General features: G+C 57.0%; 1 protein-coding gene across 1 annotated transcript; it reads left to right on the top strand.

Annotated features, from left to right (window-relative positions):
• Positions 1 to 222: 222 nt before the first annotated feature.
• On the top strand, positions 223 to 8,741 carry LOC115644063 (monocarboxylate transporter 13-like). The gene is made up of 5 exons (XM_030548136.1): positions 223 to 2,228; positions 4,103 to 4,380; positions 4,600 to 4,743; positions 5,862 to 6,629; positions 8,115 to 8,741. Exons 1-5 carry the CDS (start codon positions 2,149 to 2,151, stop codon positions 8,267 to 8,269), a joined length of 1,425 nt encoding a protein of 474 aa, XP_030403996.1. The 5' UTR covers positions 223 to 2,148; the 3' UTR covers positions 8,270 to 8,741.
• Positions 8,742 to 12,611: the final 3,870 nt, after the last annotated feature.

Raw genomic sequence — 12,611 nt, 5'->3', positions numbered from 1 at the left:
CAATATTCCTAACTTCAGATACAAAAATGACATGTGCGTCCCAATAGGGTCATCGTATTCAGTAAATCACAGCCTTTCCGATGATCCCTCACATGACCTGTCTCGCATAAGATACGTTATCATAGAACCACAGAAGATTTGGGTTGCAAGGGAGCTCAGGAAGTATCTAGTCCAACCCCCTGCTCAAAGCAGGACCAACCCCCAACTAAATCATCCCAAAACCTTAGAGGTTTTTAAGGCTCGGCTTGACGGAGATTCCACCACCTCCCTAGGGAACCCTATGATTACAATGAAAAATATGGAGTGTAATGTCACAGATGGGCCCTTTAAGGTCATCTCACAGCGGCATGAGGTGGAACTGAGCCACCGAGGGGACCAGGTCAACATGATGAAGCCGTATTTTGACAGGGAGAATTTGGTCCTGGCCACGTGTGGCCAGCAAGAGGAGAAGGGGAAAATCCCCTGGTGAATCTATTTCCTGAGACAGAAGCCGGCCCCTCGCTGGAATCAATTCTCCTCTCTGAGCAGCTAACCCCGGCCCGGCAGGCTGAGATCAGAGAGGTGCTGGGTTCCTACCAGCAGCTGTTCTCCAACCAGCCTGGGCTCACTAACCTGGTTCTCCAGCGGGTGGAGATGGGAGCCCACCCTCCTGGAAGATGTTCCCCATTCAGAGTCATGGGGGAAAACAGCCCAGGACCTGAAGAGAGAGATCAGAGCCATGCTGGCTTTAGAGGTGATCCAGCCGTCTGCCAGCTCCTGGGTCTCTCCCGTGGCGCTGGTTCCCAAGGACGGGTCGATCTGGTTCTGTGAGGACTATCGGAAGCAATGCCACCACCGTGTCTGGTGCCTGCCCATATCTAGGCCTGATAGGCTCCTGGATAAGCTGTGGATCTCACCAAGGGCTACTGGCAAATGCATTTGGATCCGGGTGCCAGACTGATCACCCCTCCGAGGATCTATGAGTTCCTGGTCCTGCCTTTTGGCCTCAACGGGGCACCTGCCACCTTCTGGACCAGTTCCTCCAGCGGATGGGGAGTTTCGCCCCGGTGTATATTGATGATATCTACGTTTTTAGCCAGACCTGGGAGGACCACGTGTCCCAGGTTAAACAGGTGCTGGGCCGGCTCTGGGATGCAGGTCGGACTCTGAAAGCCAGGACCTGCAAGGTGGGGATGGCAGAGGTGTCACCTCGGACGTGGGACTGGGGGCGGTGTTGATGCAGGAGGAGGAAAAGGGGGAGAGACACCCCACCGTGTATCTGAACAAGAAGCTGCTCTCCCGGGAGCAGAACTACGCGGCCATGGAGAAGGGAGGCCTGGCCCTGGGATGGGCCCTTAAAAAGCTGCAGCCGGATCTATCTGGGTGGCACTTCACTGTGTGCACCGACCACTCACCCGTGACGTGGCTACGCCAGATGAATGGGGTCAATGCCAAGCTCCTGAGGTGAACTCTTTCCCTCCCAGGATTATGACATAGAGGTGGCCCATGTTAAGGGGAGGGCCAACATTATAGCCAATGCTTTGTCCTGGAGAGGGGGGGGGGCCCTGAACTTCCCCAGGCCCCTGGCTAAAGTGACCCCCGCTCAGTTTGGTCTCGGGGGGGGGGGAGAGATGTGATGACGTGGGGTTTTATGCACCTTGTTATGTTGCATGTGAGTCTTACTGTCCTGTATTAAGACGGTGTGTGCCTCAGTTTCCCTCTGTTCTGCACCAGTGCTGAGGTGGTGGGAATTGGGTGTGTAACGTTTGCTGAGGCCCTCCGGGGCAGGTGAGGCTGCCAGATGTAACCTGAGACCCAGGAGGGGTGTGTGACCAGGTGACATTGGGCCTAGAAAGCGAGACAATGACAGGGAGGAGGCGCAATGGGAATGTCTGAGGTCAGGTCACTGGAAGCCGGGCAGTCTGCTTTGGGGGGACTGGAAGAGGGAGAGTCCAGGGCCTCTGGCCCGGGATTCCCCCAAAATGGATGTGGTTGAAAGTCACTGATTTCTGTGCTAACAAGTTCTGTTCTCGTTATGTTCCTGCCGACTAATAACCTCCCATTTTACCGGCTGGCTGACAGTCACGTCTGACTGCGGAGTTGGGGTGCAGGGCCCCCTGGCTCCCCCAAAAACCCCACCTGTGTGGATTCACTGCGGGCGGACGGGGGATGCTGGATGCTCCGAGGTCAAACCCAGGAAGGTGGAAGCTGTGGCAGCATCTCGCCCTGGTGTCCAGTGAGATTCTTAAGTAATCAATGTAATTAATACATAATCTAAACATCAGGGAACAGAGGTGATCCCGGCAATTCCAGGCCGTTAAGCCTAATTTCAGTACTGGGCAAACTGGTTGAAACTCTTGCAAAGAACCGAATGATCAGACGCAGAGACGAACACGATTAGTTGGGGCAGAGTCAAGCTGGTTTTGGTAAAGGAAAATCACGCCTCGCCAATCTACTAGGATTCTTTGAGGGGGTCGACAAGCCTGTGGACCAAGGGGGATCCGGTGGATCTAGTGTACTTAGATTTTCAGAAAGCCTCTGACAAGGTTCCTCGCCAAAGGCTCTTACGCAAAGTAAACAGCCACGGGATAAGAGGGAAGGTGCTCTCAGGGGTCGGTGACCAGTTAAAAGACAGGAAACAATGGGTGGAAATAAATGGCCGGATTTCAGAGCGGAGAGAGGTAACAAGTGGTGTCTGTACTGGGCCCGGTCCTATTGAACGGATTCATAAAGGATCTGGAAAAAGGGGTGAATAGTGAGGTGGCAACACTGGCAGATGATACAAAACTACTGAAGATAGTTAAGTCCAAAGCCGACTGCGAAGAGTTACAAAAGGATCTCACAAAACTGGGTAACGAAAGAGCAGATGAGATCTCAGCACCCCCTGTTCTAACCACTAGCCCCCACTCCTCTCCCAGTGCCTGGGAGAGAACCCAGGAGTCCTGGCTCCCAGCCCCCCTGCTCTAACCCACCAGCCCCCACTCCCCTCCCAGAGCCGGGGAGAGAACCCAGGAGTCCTGGCTCCCAGCACCCCCTGCTCTGACCCACCAGCCCCCACTCCCCTCCCAGAGCTGGGGAGAGAACCCAGGAGTCCTGGCTCCCAGCACCCACCCCCTCCGCTCTAACCCCAGGCAGAGGAACAAAGCAGAACCCCTAGAGCTTTGGCCCCGGGCGGTGGGGCTCAGCAATTCTCCACCAGCTCCAGTGACCCCATTGAAATGGGGGTCCCCACCCACCCTTTGAGAACCGCTACCTTACTGCGAAGGGGAAGGAGCTGGTGGCCTGGCTGGGCGGTGGGGGAGGGAATTCTTGAGGACACAAAGTGGACTTTGTCCCCCCCACATGCCGTGTGATCTGAGTCCCCCCCCCCTTGGACACGGCCTGCAGCCCCCAGCCCCCAGCCTGTCCTAGGACTCCCAGAGCTCAGCGCAGACCCAGAGGTAGCTGGGAGCCAGGACTCCTGGGTTCTCTCCCTGGGTCTGGGAGGGGAGTGGGGGCTGGTGGGTTAGAGCAGGGGGGCTGGGAGCCAGGACTCCTGGGTTCTCTCCCCGGCTCTGGGAGGGGAGTGGGGCCTGGTGGGTTAGAGCAGGGGGGGCTGGGAGCCCAGACTCTTGGGTTCTTTCCCCGGCTCTGGGAGGGGGGTAGGGGCTGGTGGGTCAGAGCAAGGGGGGCTGGGAGCCAGGACTCCTGGGTTCTCTCCCCGGCTCTGGGAAGGGAGTGGGGGCTGGTGGGTAAGAGCTGGGGGGGCTGGGAGCCAGGACTCCTGGGTTCTCTCCCCGGCTCTGGGAGGGGAGCTCGGTCTGATGGTTAGAACAGGGGAAGCTGGAAGCCAGGACTCCAGAAGGGGAGTGGGGTGTAGTGGTGAGAGTACGGGGGGCGTGTGCTGGGCTCCTGGATTGTAACCCAGAGAGGAGTGGGGGGGGTGTAGTGGGGCAGGGGAGGAGGTTAGAAGCCAGCACTCCTGCATTGTGTCATCAGCTGTGCTGGTGAGTTGCTGTCAGGAGCCTTCATCTCCCTGTGCCTCAGTTTCCCCAGCGGCATCTCAGGAATTGAGGATTAGCTCACCAGAGAACTCACAGCATAAAAGTTCATGGACTGACCCTCATCTCTTTCCCTCCAACAGGTTTGTTTTTCCACTCCCCCTGCCCGCCCGACCTCTGATCTCCCGTCTCCAGGGAACAGCGACGGGGGACCCCATGGCAGACCCCATGCGCCCTGAGCCCCCCGACGGGGGCTGGGGCTGGATGGTGGTGCTGGCCGGCTTCCTCCAATCAGCGCTGGTTTTCGGGGTGATCCGCTCCTTCGGCGTCTTCTTCATGGAGTTCGTGGGGTACTTCGGGGAGCTGGCGGGGCGCGTCTCCTGGGTGACCTCCATTGGGATCGCGGTGCTGCAGCTAGGGGGTGAGTGAGGGACACCGGCCGGGTGGGGAGAAGGGGGCTACGATCTCAGGCCCAGAAGTGGAGTAGCCGGGACACCCCCCCTCCTCCCACCACCACTCCCCAAAGTGCCCCCTGCTGGGGTAGGCCCCGAGCTCCCCCCCTAAGTGCACTCCTCCCCAGACTCAGCTGCATCACAGGTTAACAAGGGCCCGACCGATGTCGCTCTGCCGCCCCCTGCAGGTCCGGTGGGCAGCGCCCTCAGCACGCAGTACGGCGCGCGCCCCGTGGTGATGGCCGGGGGCTTCCTCTCGGGGCTGGGCATGATCCTGGCTTCCTTCGCCACCAGCCTGACCCACCTGTATCTGAGCATCGGGCTGCTTTCAGGTAGGTCCCGCCCTGAGCTCCCCCTGCCTTGGTGCACCCTGGGAGTATCCTCCCTCAAGGTTGGGAGCAAGGGCTTCTGGGTAAAATCCTGGCATCTGGGTCCTCAGGTTAGGTTCCTGGTGGGTGGTGACTCTTTTAGGGTTCTCCAGTGATTCCTCTTCCCAGATGGATCCTAGGCATTAAGACCAGGAGGTGACCATCCCTCCTGCCTACTCTTCCTTCCAGCCCATATCTGGTGGTTGAGCTACACCATGGCACGCTAAGCAGTGGAAAATCCCCCACACCTCCCAGGGCCGTGGTTCTTGAGCCGTGTGGTGCTCATGGCCGAGACTCTGCTGCCCCTTCCGAGATCTAGAACCCTCTGCCCTGGATCATCCATAGTTGCTCTAGCCCAGATCTCCATGCTCACGAGTGTGGCCTAGATCATCGCTAGCTCAATTTTCTGCCTAGCTCAGGCCAGCCCATTTCACCCAGTCCCTTCCCCGCCCCAGCTTGGGCGAGCTGGAGAGAGGACAGAGCAACGATCTAGAACCCAGCACTGTGGCAGCCAACACCTAGATCCCTCCACACGCAGGCCTCACCAGGAGTTCTCCCCCCATCCCAGACCCAGACAGCATGGCTTGAGATGATGTGTTTCTAATTGCTAACGACCCTCCCACCCCCACCCCAGACGCGAAAGGGCTAGACCCCCCCTAGACAATGGCTCTTTCTCCAGTCATGTCCCACAGTCAACCTAAAACATATAGTGCTTTGGGTTACCTAGAACATACGGCATGTGTCACCTAGCCCCCAGAGTATCTAATTGTTTAGACATCCGAGAACATACAACGCTTTGGGTTACCTAGAACATATGACATGTGCCACCTAGCCCCCAGAGTATCTAATTGTTTAGACATCCGAGAACATACAACGCTTTGGGTTACCTAGAACATATGACATGTGCCACCTAGACCCCAGAGTATCTAATTGCTTAGACATCCTAGAACATACAATGCTTTGCATTATCTAGAATGCTCCATTCAGCCCGGTGTCCCACCTGCTCCACCCCCAGATCAGACCCACCCTGCCTGGTTTTGGTCACCTGTTCCCTTTCCTTCCCCCTTCCCTCCCCCCCACAGGGCTGGGCTGGGCCTTGGTCTTCACCCCTTCTGTGGCTTCTGTGGCCCGGTACTTCGCCAAGCGGCGGACCTTCGCCACCGGCCTGGCTGTCTCGGGGGCAGGCCTGGCTTCCTTCGCCTTCTCCCCACTCTTCCAGCTGCTGGTGGACACCTACGCCTGGCGGGGGGCCCTCCTGGTGGTGGCTGGCATCTCCTTCAACCTGGTGGCCGCTGGGGCCCTGCTGCGGCCGTTGGAGCCAGAGGGCAAGGAAATGTCCATGCCGGAGGCGGGGTGGCTGCGACTGCCAGCCTTCTCGTCCCTTTGCCGGCCACGCCTGGCCTGCCACAGGCCCTTCCTCCTGTTCGCTGCAGCCTTCGTCCTGGTGGACGCCGGCTACTATGTACCGTACGTCCATCTGGTGCCCCACGCCCGGGAGCTGGGCTTTGATGAATACCGAGCCGCCTTCCTCCTGTCCTCGGCCGCCGTGGCTGACCTGTGCGGCCGCGTAGCGGGCGGCTGGCTGGCCGACCGCCTCGCCGTCCGCCTGGTCCACAGCCTGACCATCTGGACTGTCCTGACGGGCCTCTCCATGCTGCTGCTGCCGCTGGGGCAGATCTACTCCCTCCTGATGGGCCTCTGCATCTGCTATGGCTTCTGCGCCGGCGCCCTGGTGCCCCTCCAGTTCTCCGGCATGGCGGAGATCGTGGGAACGGGGCGCATCATGGAGGGGATTGGGCTCATGCAAATGATGGAAAGCGCTGGCTCCCTCGTAGGGGCCCCTCTGTCCGGTAAGGAACCAGGTTCCCTTTCCTACCATGCTCCCCCGTCCCTTTTGGACCCCGTATTTGGGATGGTTTCTACTAGGAGAAACTGAGGAAGGAGGCAGATAAAAGTCTTTCCTGACAAGTGGTCTCAGGCGGCCCAATGTGCTTTGCCTGGTCTCTGCCACATCCCCAGGGGCTGGTAGGGGAACCCGGCAAGTTCCAGCTCACAGGCTCTCCAGTCACTGCCCTACGTCCTGGCTTCCCCCTCTCCCCCGTCTCTGGGTTCGCCAGCCTCCCAGTTCCCTCCTCCCAGGGAGCAACTATGGACTACCCTATAGAATCCCTAATGGGCCACCGTCCCCCACTTCCAGTCTTGTGTGGTGTGGACCCCCCCTCCCACGAATTCTAAGCCTTTCTTCCATGAATTCATTGATCTAGCGTCATAGAGAGGGCTGCGGGGAGGGAGGGAAACAAGAAGGAAGGCAACCCATTAATTACAGGTAACCCCCAGAGTTAAACCTTCCCCCTAAACAAGGTCCTGGCCTGGGACTCGGAAGACCTGGGTTGTAGTTGAGTAACATGTTCTAGGTCACCCCAAACCTCCCATTGTCTAACTAGCACTAGGAATATGGTCAAAAAGGGGTACCAATCCGGGGAGTTAGGCTGTGGCATTCTGGGTTCTAGGTAGCTCTACCAACTCTGAAAAGCCCTAATCATATGATCTATAGATAACTCCAATCCTGAGAACTAAATTGTGGCATTCTGGGTTCTAAGTATGGGTTCTAGGTAGCCAATAAAACCGTGTGGGCCTATCTAGCCTGAAATCATGTAGGCTAATGCCTGATGTAGGCTAGGTAGCTAGAACATTATTAGTGATTGTTTTGATTACTGTTGAGACAGGAGCCCTTGTCATGGACTGGAACTCGATTGTGCTAGGTGCAGTATAGAATCCAAAGATGGTCCCTCCCCGAAAGCCCTTATCATCTAAGTATAAAACAGGAAACTATACAGAATATGGTGTTCTGAAGTCTAAGTATCACTGAAAATGTGTTTGAGATAATCCATCACTGTGGTCTCCATAGTCCCATGAGACTGTCAAACAGATATGTTCTAGGCTGTCAAAAACCATCAGGCTTTGGGGTTCTAGGTAGCTCTTCCAGTACTTTCTAGGTAAACCATCACTTCGTACCTTCTAGTCTGTCTAGATAGCAAGGTGTTCTGTGATTTAGGTGACACTACAGTACTTCCTAGATAATTTGTGCAGGATGTCTAGGCAATGAGACATTTTGGGGTCTAGGTAATGCACATTGTATGCGCTAGATAACTCAAAGCCATATATGTTCTGGGATGTTTAGAGAATTAGATATTATGGGTTCCAGGTAACATGTAGTGCATTCTAGATCATGCAAATAATTGTCTGTTCTAGGATGTCTAAATAATTAGATACTCTGGGTTCTAGGTGACACACGCAGTTATGCTCTTGGTAACCCAAAGCATTGTATGTTCTAGGTTGGCTGCGGGACGTGACTGGGGACTACACAGCCTCTTTCATTGTAGCAGGGGCTTTCCTCCTGGCTGGAAGTTTGCTCCTTTTTGCCCTGCCAAATTATTTCTCCTGCTCCATGGACTCGACAACTGAGGAAGAGACCATGGGGGACCCCTGAGACTTTAGCTCCTGCGGGGGGGGTTGTCCCAGAAAGCCAGATCGGAAGTGAGAAGTCAGCAGGGAGCAGAGCATCAAGTATACCAATCCAGCTGATATGTGTCTTCTTCTTCGCTGACCATCGTAAGGTTGGAGGATGCATAAGAGACGGAAGGAGGGAGCTGCCCAGCCCAGATCCACTCCTCTTTGCAAACTGGTGTCCAGAGCATCCTAGATCTTTCAGGCTAGAAAGGACCCCAATGGTCCCCTAGTCTGACCTTCTGCACAGCCCAGGGAACTCCGGCCCGTAACTGGTGGTCGAGTTAGCGGGTAGCTTTCGGTCTCGACTGAAAAGGACACGCGTGATGGAGAAGACGCCACCACTCTAGGGGAAATTGGCCCCGCTGGTTAATTGCCCTCCCCGTGAAAAATTTTGTTCTTGATTGGCCCAGCTAGTGAAGGTCGTCTCCTCCCCTTGACCGCGTTTCTCTGTGTGTGTGCGTAACGCAATCGCGACCGGACGCCCCGGCCGATCGGTTCCAAACTTTCAGGGCATGTTCCGGGCATTAGTAGCTAGAACCCTCTTGATTTAGGGGGAGATTGGAAAACACAGAAAGTGGGGAAGAGGGACACACAGCCAGCTCTGTAGCACAGACCCCCCACAGCCCTGGGAGGGTCTCTAGCTCAGATAACTGGTTGTTGATGGCAGAAATGTAATGCCTGGACTAGCTCAGATGCCTTCCCCTGGAACCGCAAACCCTGAATGGCTGATCTCCCAGGCCAACGGGATTGGGTGGTTCCAACCCCCACCCCCGGCCCACAAGTTGTGCCTGTAGCTCTTTTCCAAGGGGCTTTCATGACGCGTGCCCCCCAGAACTGGCCGCAACCTTCCAGTGAGATGAGGGAGACAGCTCTGCGTCAGCCCAGCTCCAGAGATATTTATACAAGAACCCCTCACCCGGCACTGAGATGCGACCACCTCTGGGGCGGGATGGCTGCTTGTAAAAGGACCCCTCGCCCAGCGCTGAGATGCGACCACCTCTGGGGCAGGGCAGCTGGTTACCCAGGGACCCCTCGCCTGGTGCTGAGATGCCGCCACCTCTGGGTCGGAGCGGCTGGTTATCCAGGGACCCCTCACCCGGTGCTGAGATGCAGCCACCTCTGGGGCGGGGGCACTGGTTATCCAGGGACCTCTCACTTGGCACTGCCCCACCCCAGAGGTGGCCGCATCTCAGCACCAGGCGAGGGGTCCCTGGATAACCAGCTGCCCCCAGTTTTCTCCCACACCCGCCAGGGGCCAGACTGATGGGGTTCATAGCCTAGCAACACATGGGGTGGGGGGAAGGGTGGGGCTGCCATTAGACACCTCCTCTCAGTGCCAGACTTTGCCTCACAATTCACTGATAAGAACGCCCAATCTTTGAGACCCGGGTTGCTGGCTGACGCCAGGCGCCCCACTGCCGCTTGCTGGGTCCCCGGAGCCGGGAGAGGGTCGAGGGGGCTGCTGTGTGCCCCCCAACCATCCCGAGATTAACAGCCACAGGGTCATTCTGAGGGCGCTCGGTCACCCAGCACTGGGATGCAGCCACCTATGTCATAGGGCAGGGCTGCTGATTCACGGCTGCGCTGCCCGGGGATCGTTCATCGTGGATTTAACAGCGGTCACCTCTGGGGTGGAGCACATTGACCAGCCACATGGCAAGGCTGCACAGAGATCACTCACCCAGCATCGAGGGGTTACCCCCCCTGGGGAGGAGTGAGGCAGCTGATTATGCCAGACTCACCTCCGGTGTCCTGCACTGAATCTTCATGGAGCCCCCCCATCCTCTTGGAGCCCCCCCAAAGGGGGATGGGGCTGGCTGGTGGCACTGGCAGGCTTCCTGGAGTCGGGGCTGATTTTTGGGGTGATCTGCTCCTTTGGGGGGTCTTCTTTGTGGAGTTGGGGGGGCACTTTGGAGAGCTGGTGGGGCCTGTGTCCTGGGTTACGTCCATCACGATCGCCGTCCTGCTGTTTGCTAGTATCAACTCGCCGGCCTTCTCCCTACCCTCTTAGGCAAAACGTCTCATCCCTCGCCCGCTGGGGCGGCTGGTTATCCAGGGACCCCTCGCCCGGTGCTGAGATGCGGCCACCTCTGGGGTGGGGTGGCTGGTTACCCAGGGACCCCTCACCCGGCGCTGAGATGCAGCCAGCTCTGGCGCGGGGCGGCTGTTTTTGCTGGGATTCTTCCAACCCTGCTTCCTGCACCATCCTCCAGGAGAGGAGAGTGCTCTGAGCTCCACATACCTCCACTTCTCCCCCAGACTCAGCTGCATCACAGGGTAACGGGGCCCAACCGGTATCCCTCTGCTGCCCCTGCAGGCCTGGTGGGCACTGCCCTCAGCACCCGGTACGGGGGGTGTGTGGCCGGGGCTGTTCTCTCAGGGCTGGGCATGTTCCTGGCTTCCTTCGCCATCAGCCTGACCCACCTGTACCTAAGTTTCTCCTCTCAAACAAACAGTCGGGTGACCCAGAAGATGCTGGGAATTTAACCCGCCAGAATGGAGACCACCCCTGTGACGGGTGAACCTCGTCTGCCTGCTGAGAATGGAAAATAGCAGTTGCTTTCCATGCAACAAGACAGAGGAGACATGGACCACATGGTACGACCACCCTGGGCTCAAAGGAACCGCAGGTGCTGAGCTCTGGGAACGTCCCAGGACAATTGTCCACCCTTAAATCAGGACAATAACATCCTAGAGAGGAGTGAGATTAAGTGACATTGGAAATGGAGGAGGAGAGTAATCACAGCAGGCTAGTTTCTGAGCTCAGTTCCAGTGGTGTAAATCCAGAGTAACTCCAGTTCAGTTAATGGTGTAAATCCAGAGTAACTCCAGTTCAGTTAATGGTGTAAATCCAGAGTGGCTCCAGTTCGGTCAATGGAATAAGGACCAGACTCTGAGCTCAGTCATGCTTGCGTAAAGCCAGAGTTCAGTGTAATGGCCAGATTCGCATCTCAGTTCCAACGGTGCAAATCCAGAGACACTCCACTTCACTCAATGGTGTAAATCCAGAGTCACTCCAGATCGATAAAAGCTATAATGACCAGACTTTGATCTCAATTCCACCGGTGTAAAGCCAGAGTCGCTGCAGTGCAAAAAGGGGCCAGCTACTGACCTTAGAACCACCAAGGCGAATCCAGAGTCACCCCAATTCACTCAATGGTGTAAATCCAGAGTCACTCCAGTCAAGAAAAGCTTTAAGGGCCGGGCTTTGATCTCAATTCCACCGGCATAAATCCAGTGTCGCTGCAGTGCAGAAAGGGCCACCTACTGAGCTCAGTGTGAATCCCGAGCCACTCCGGTTCTCTCAACAGTGTACATCCAGAGTGACTCCAGTTCAGTCACTAAATTTAAATCCGGAGTCACTTCAGTCCCTTCTGAGAGGGTTACGCCATTTTCACACTGAAAGAGGCTCCAGAGACGTTGATCACAGGGCTGGACAAAAACTAGCTTTTCAAGGAAGGAGAATGGGGGGCAGGGAGGAACCAGGACTCCTGGGTTCTCTCCCCGGCTCCGGGAGGAGAACAGGGACTGGTGGGTTAGAGTAGGGGGGCTTGGAGCCAGGACTCCTGGGTTCTCTCCCCGGCTCTGGGAGGAGAACAGGGACTGGTGGGTTAGAGTAGCGGGGTTTGGAGCCAGGACTCCTGGGTTCTCTCCCCGGCTCTGGGAGGGGAGTGGGGGCTGGTGGTTAGAGCAGGGGGGGCTGGGAGCCAGGACTCCTGGGTTCTCTCCCCGGCTCTGGGAGGAGAACAGGGACTGGTGGGTTAGAGTAGGGGGGTTTGGAGCCAGGACTCCTGGGTTCTCTCCCCGGCTCTGGGAGGGGAGCGGGGGCTGGTGGTTAGAGCAGGGGAAGGCCGTGCCCACCTGGGAATGCCAGTGACCAGGCTGGGTGAGATGCCGCCTCCTCCAGCCACTAGGGCAGTGGTCTCCAACGTGGTGCCCATGGACGCCATGGTGCCCGCCGGGGCATTTATGTGCGCCCGCCTAGTGCCCACCAGGGGACCTCCTGGGGACAGAGGACTCAGGCTGCGGGCGCTGGTGTCCTCAGTCCCCGGCAGGTGCGGGGCACACCTAGTGCCCAGCAGAGAAGAGACTCTGGGGCCCCGCGCCTGCTGGGGACAGAGGACTCCAGGGCTGCGGGCATCGGTGTTCTCTGTCCTGGCGGCTTTTCTCCAGCTTCTCTCTGGAATCATATATGACGTAATATTAATTTTTTTTTGTATTATTTAATGTATAAATACAAAATAAGCCTTGAAAAATTGTTGGCAGCCGTCACGCTCTTCTGAAAACATACATGTGCTACTGGTCCCACAAAGGTCGGGGAC

Source organism: Gopherus evgoodei, unplaced genomic scaffold (assembly GCF_007399415.2).
Source record: "Gopherus evgoodei ecotype Sinaloan lineage unplaced genomic scaffold, rGopEvg1_v1.p scaffold_86_arrow_ctg1, whole genome shotgun sequence".
Taxonomy (NCBI): Eukaryota; Metazoa; Chordata; order Testudines; family Testudinidae; genus Gopherus; species Gopherus evgoodei.
Note: the sequence above shows the minus strand (reverse complement) of the source record. Positions and strands in the feature narration are given on the sequence as shown.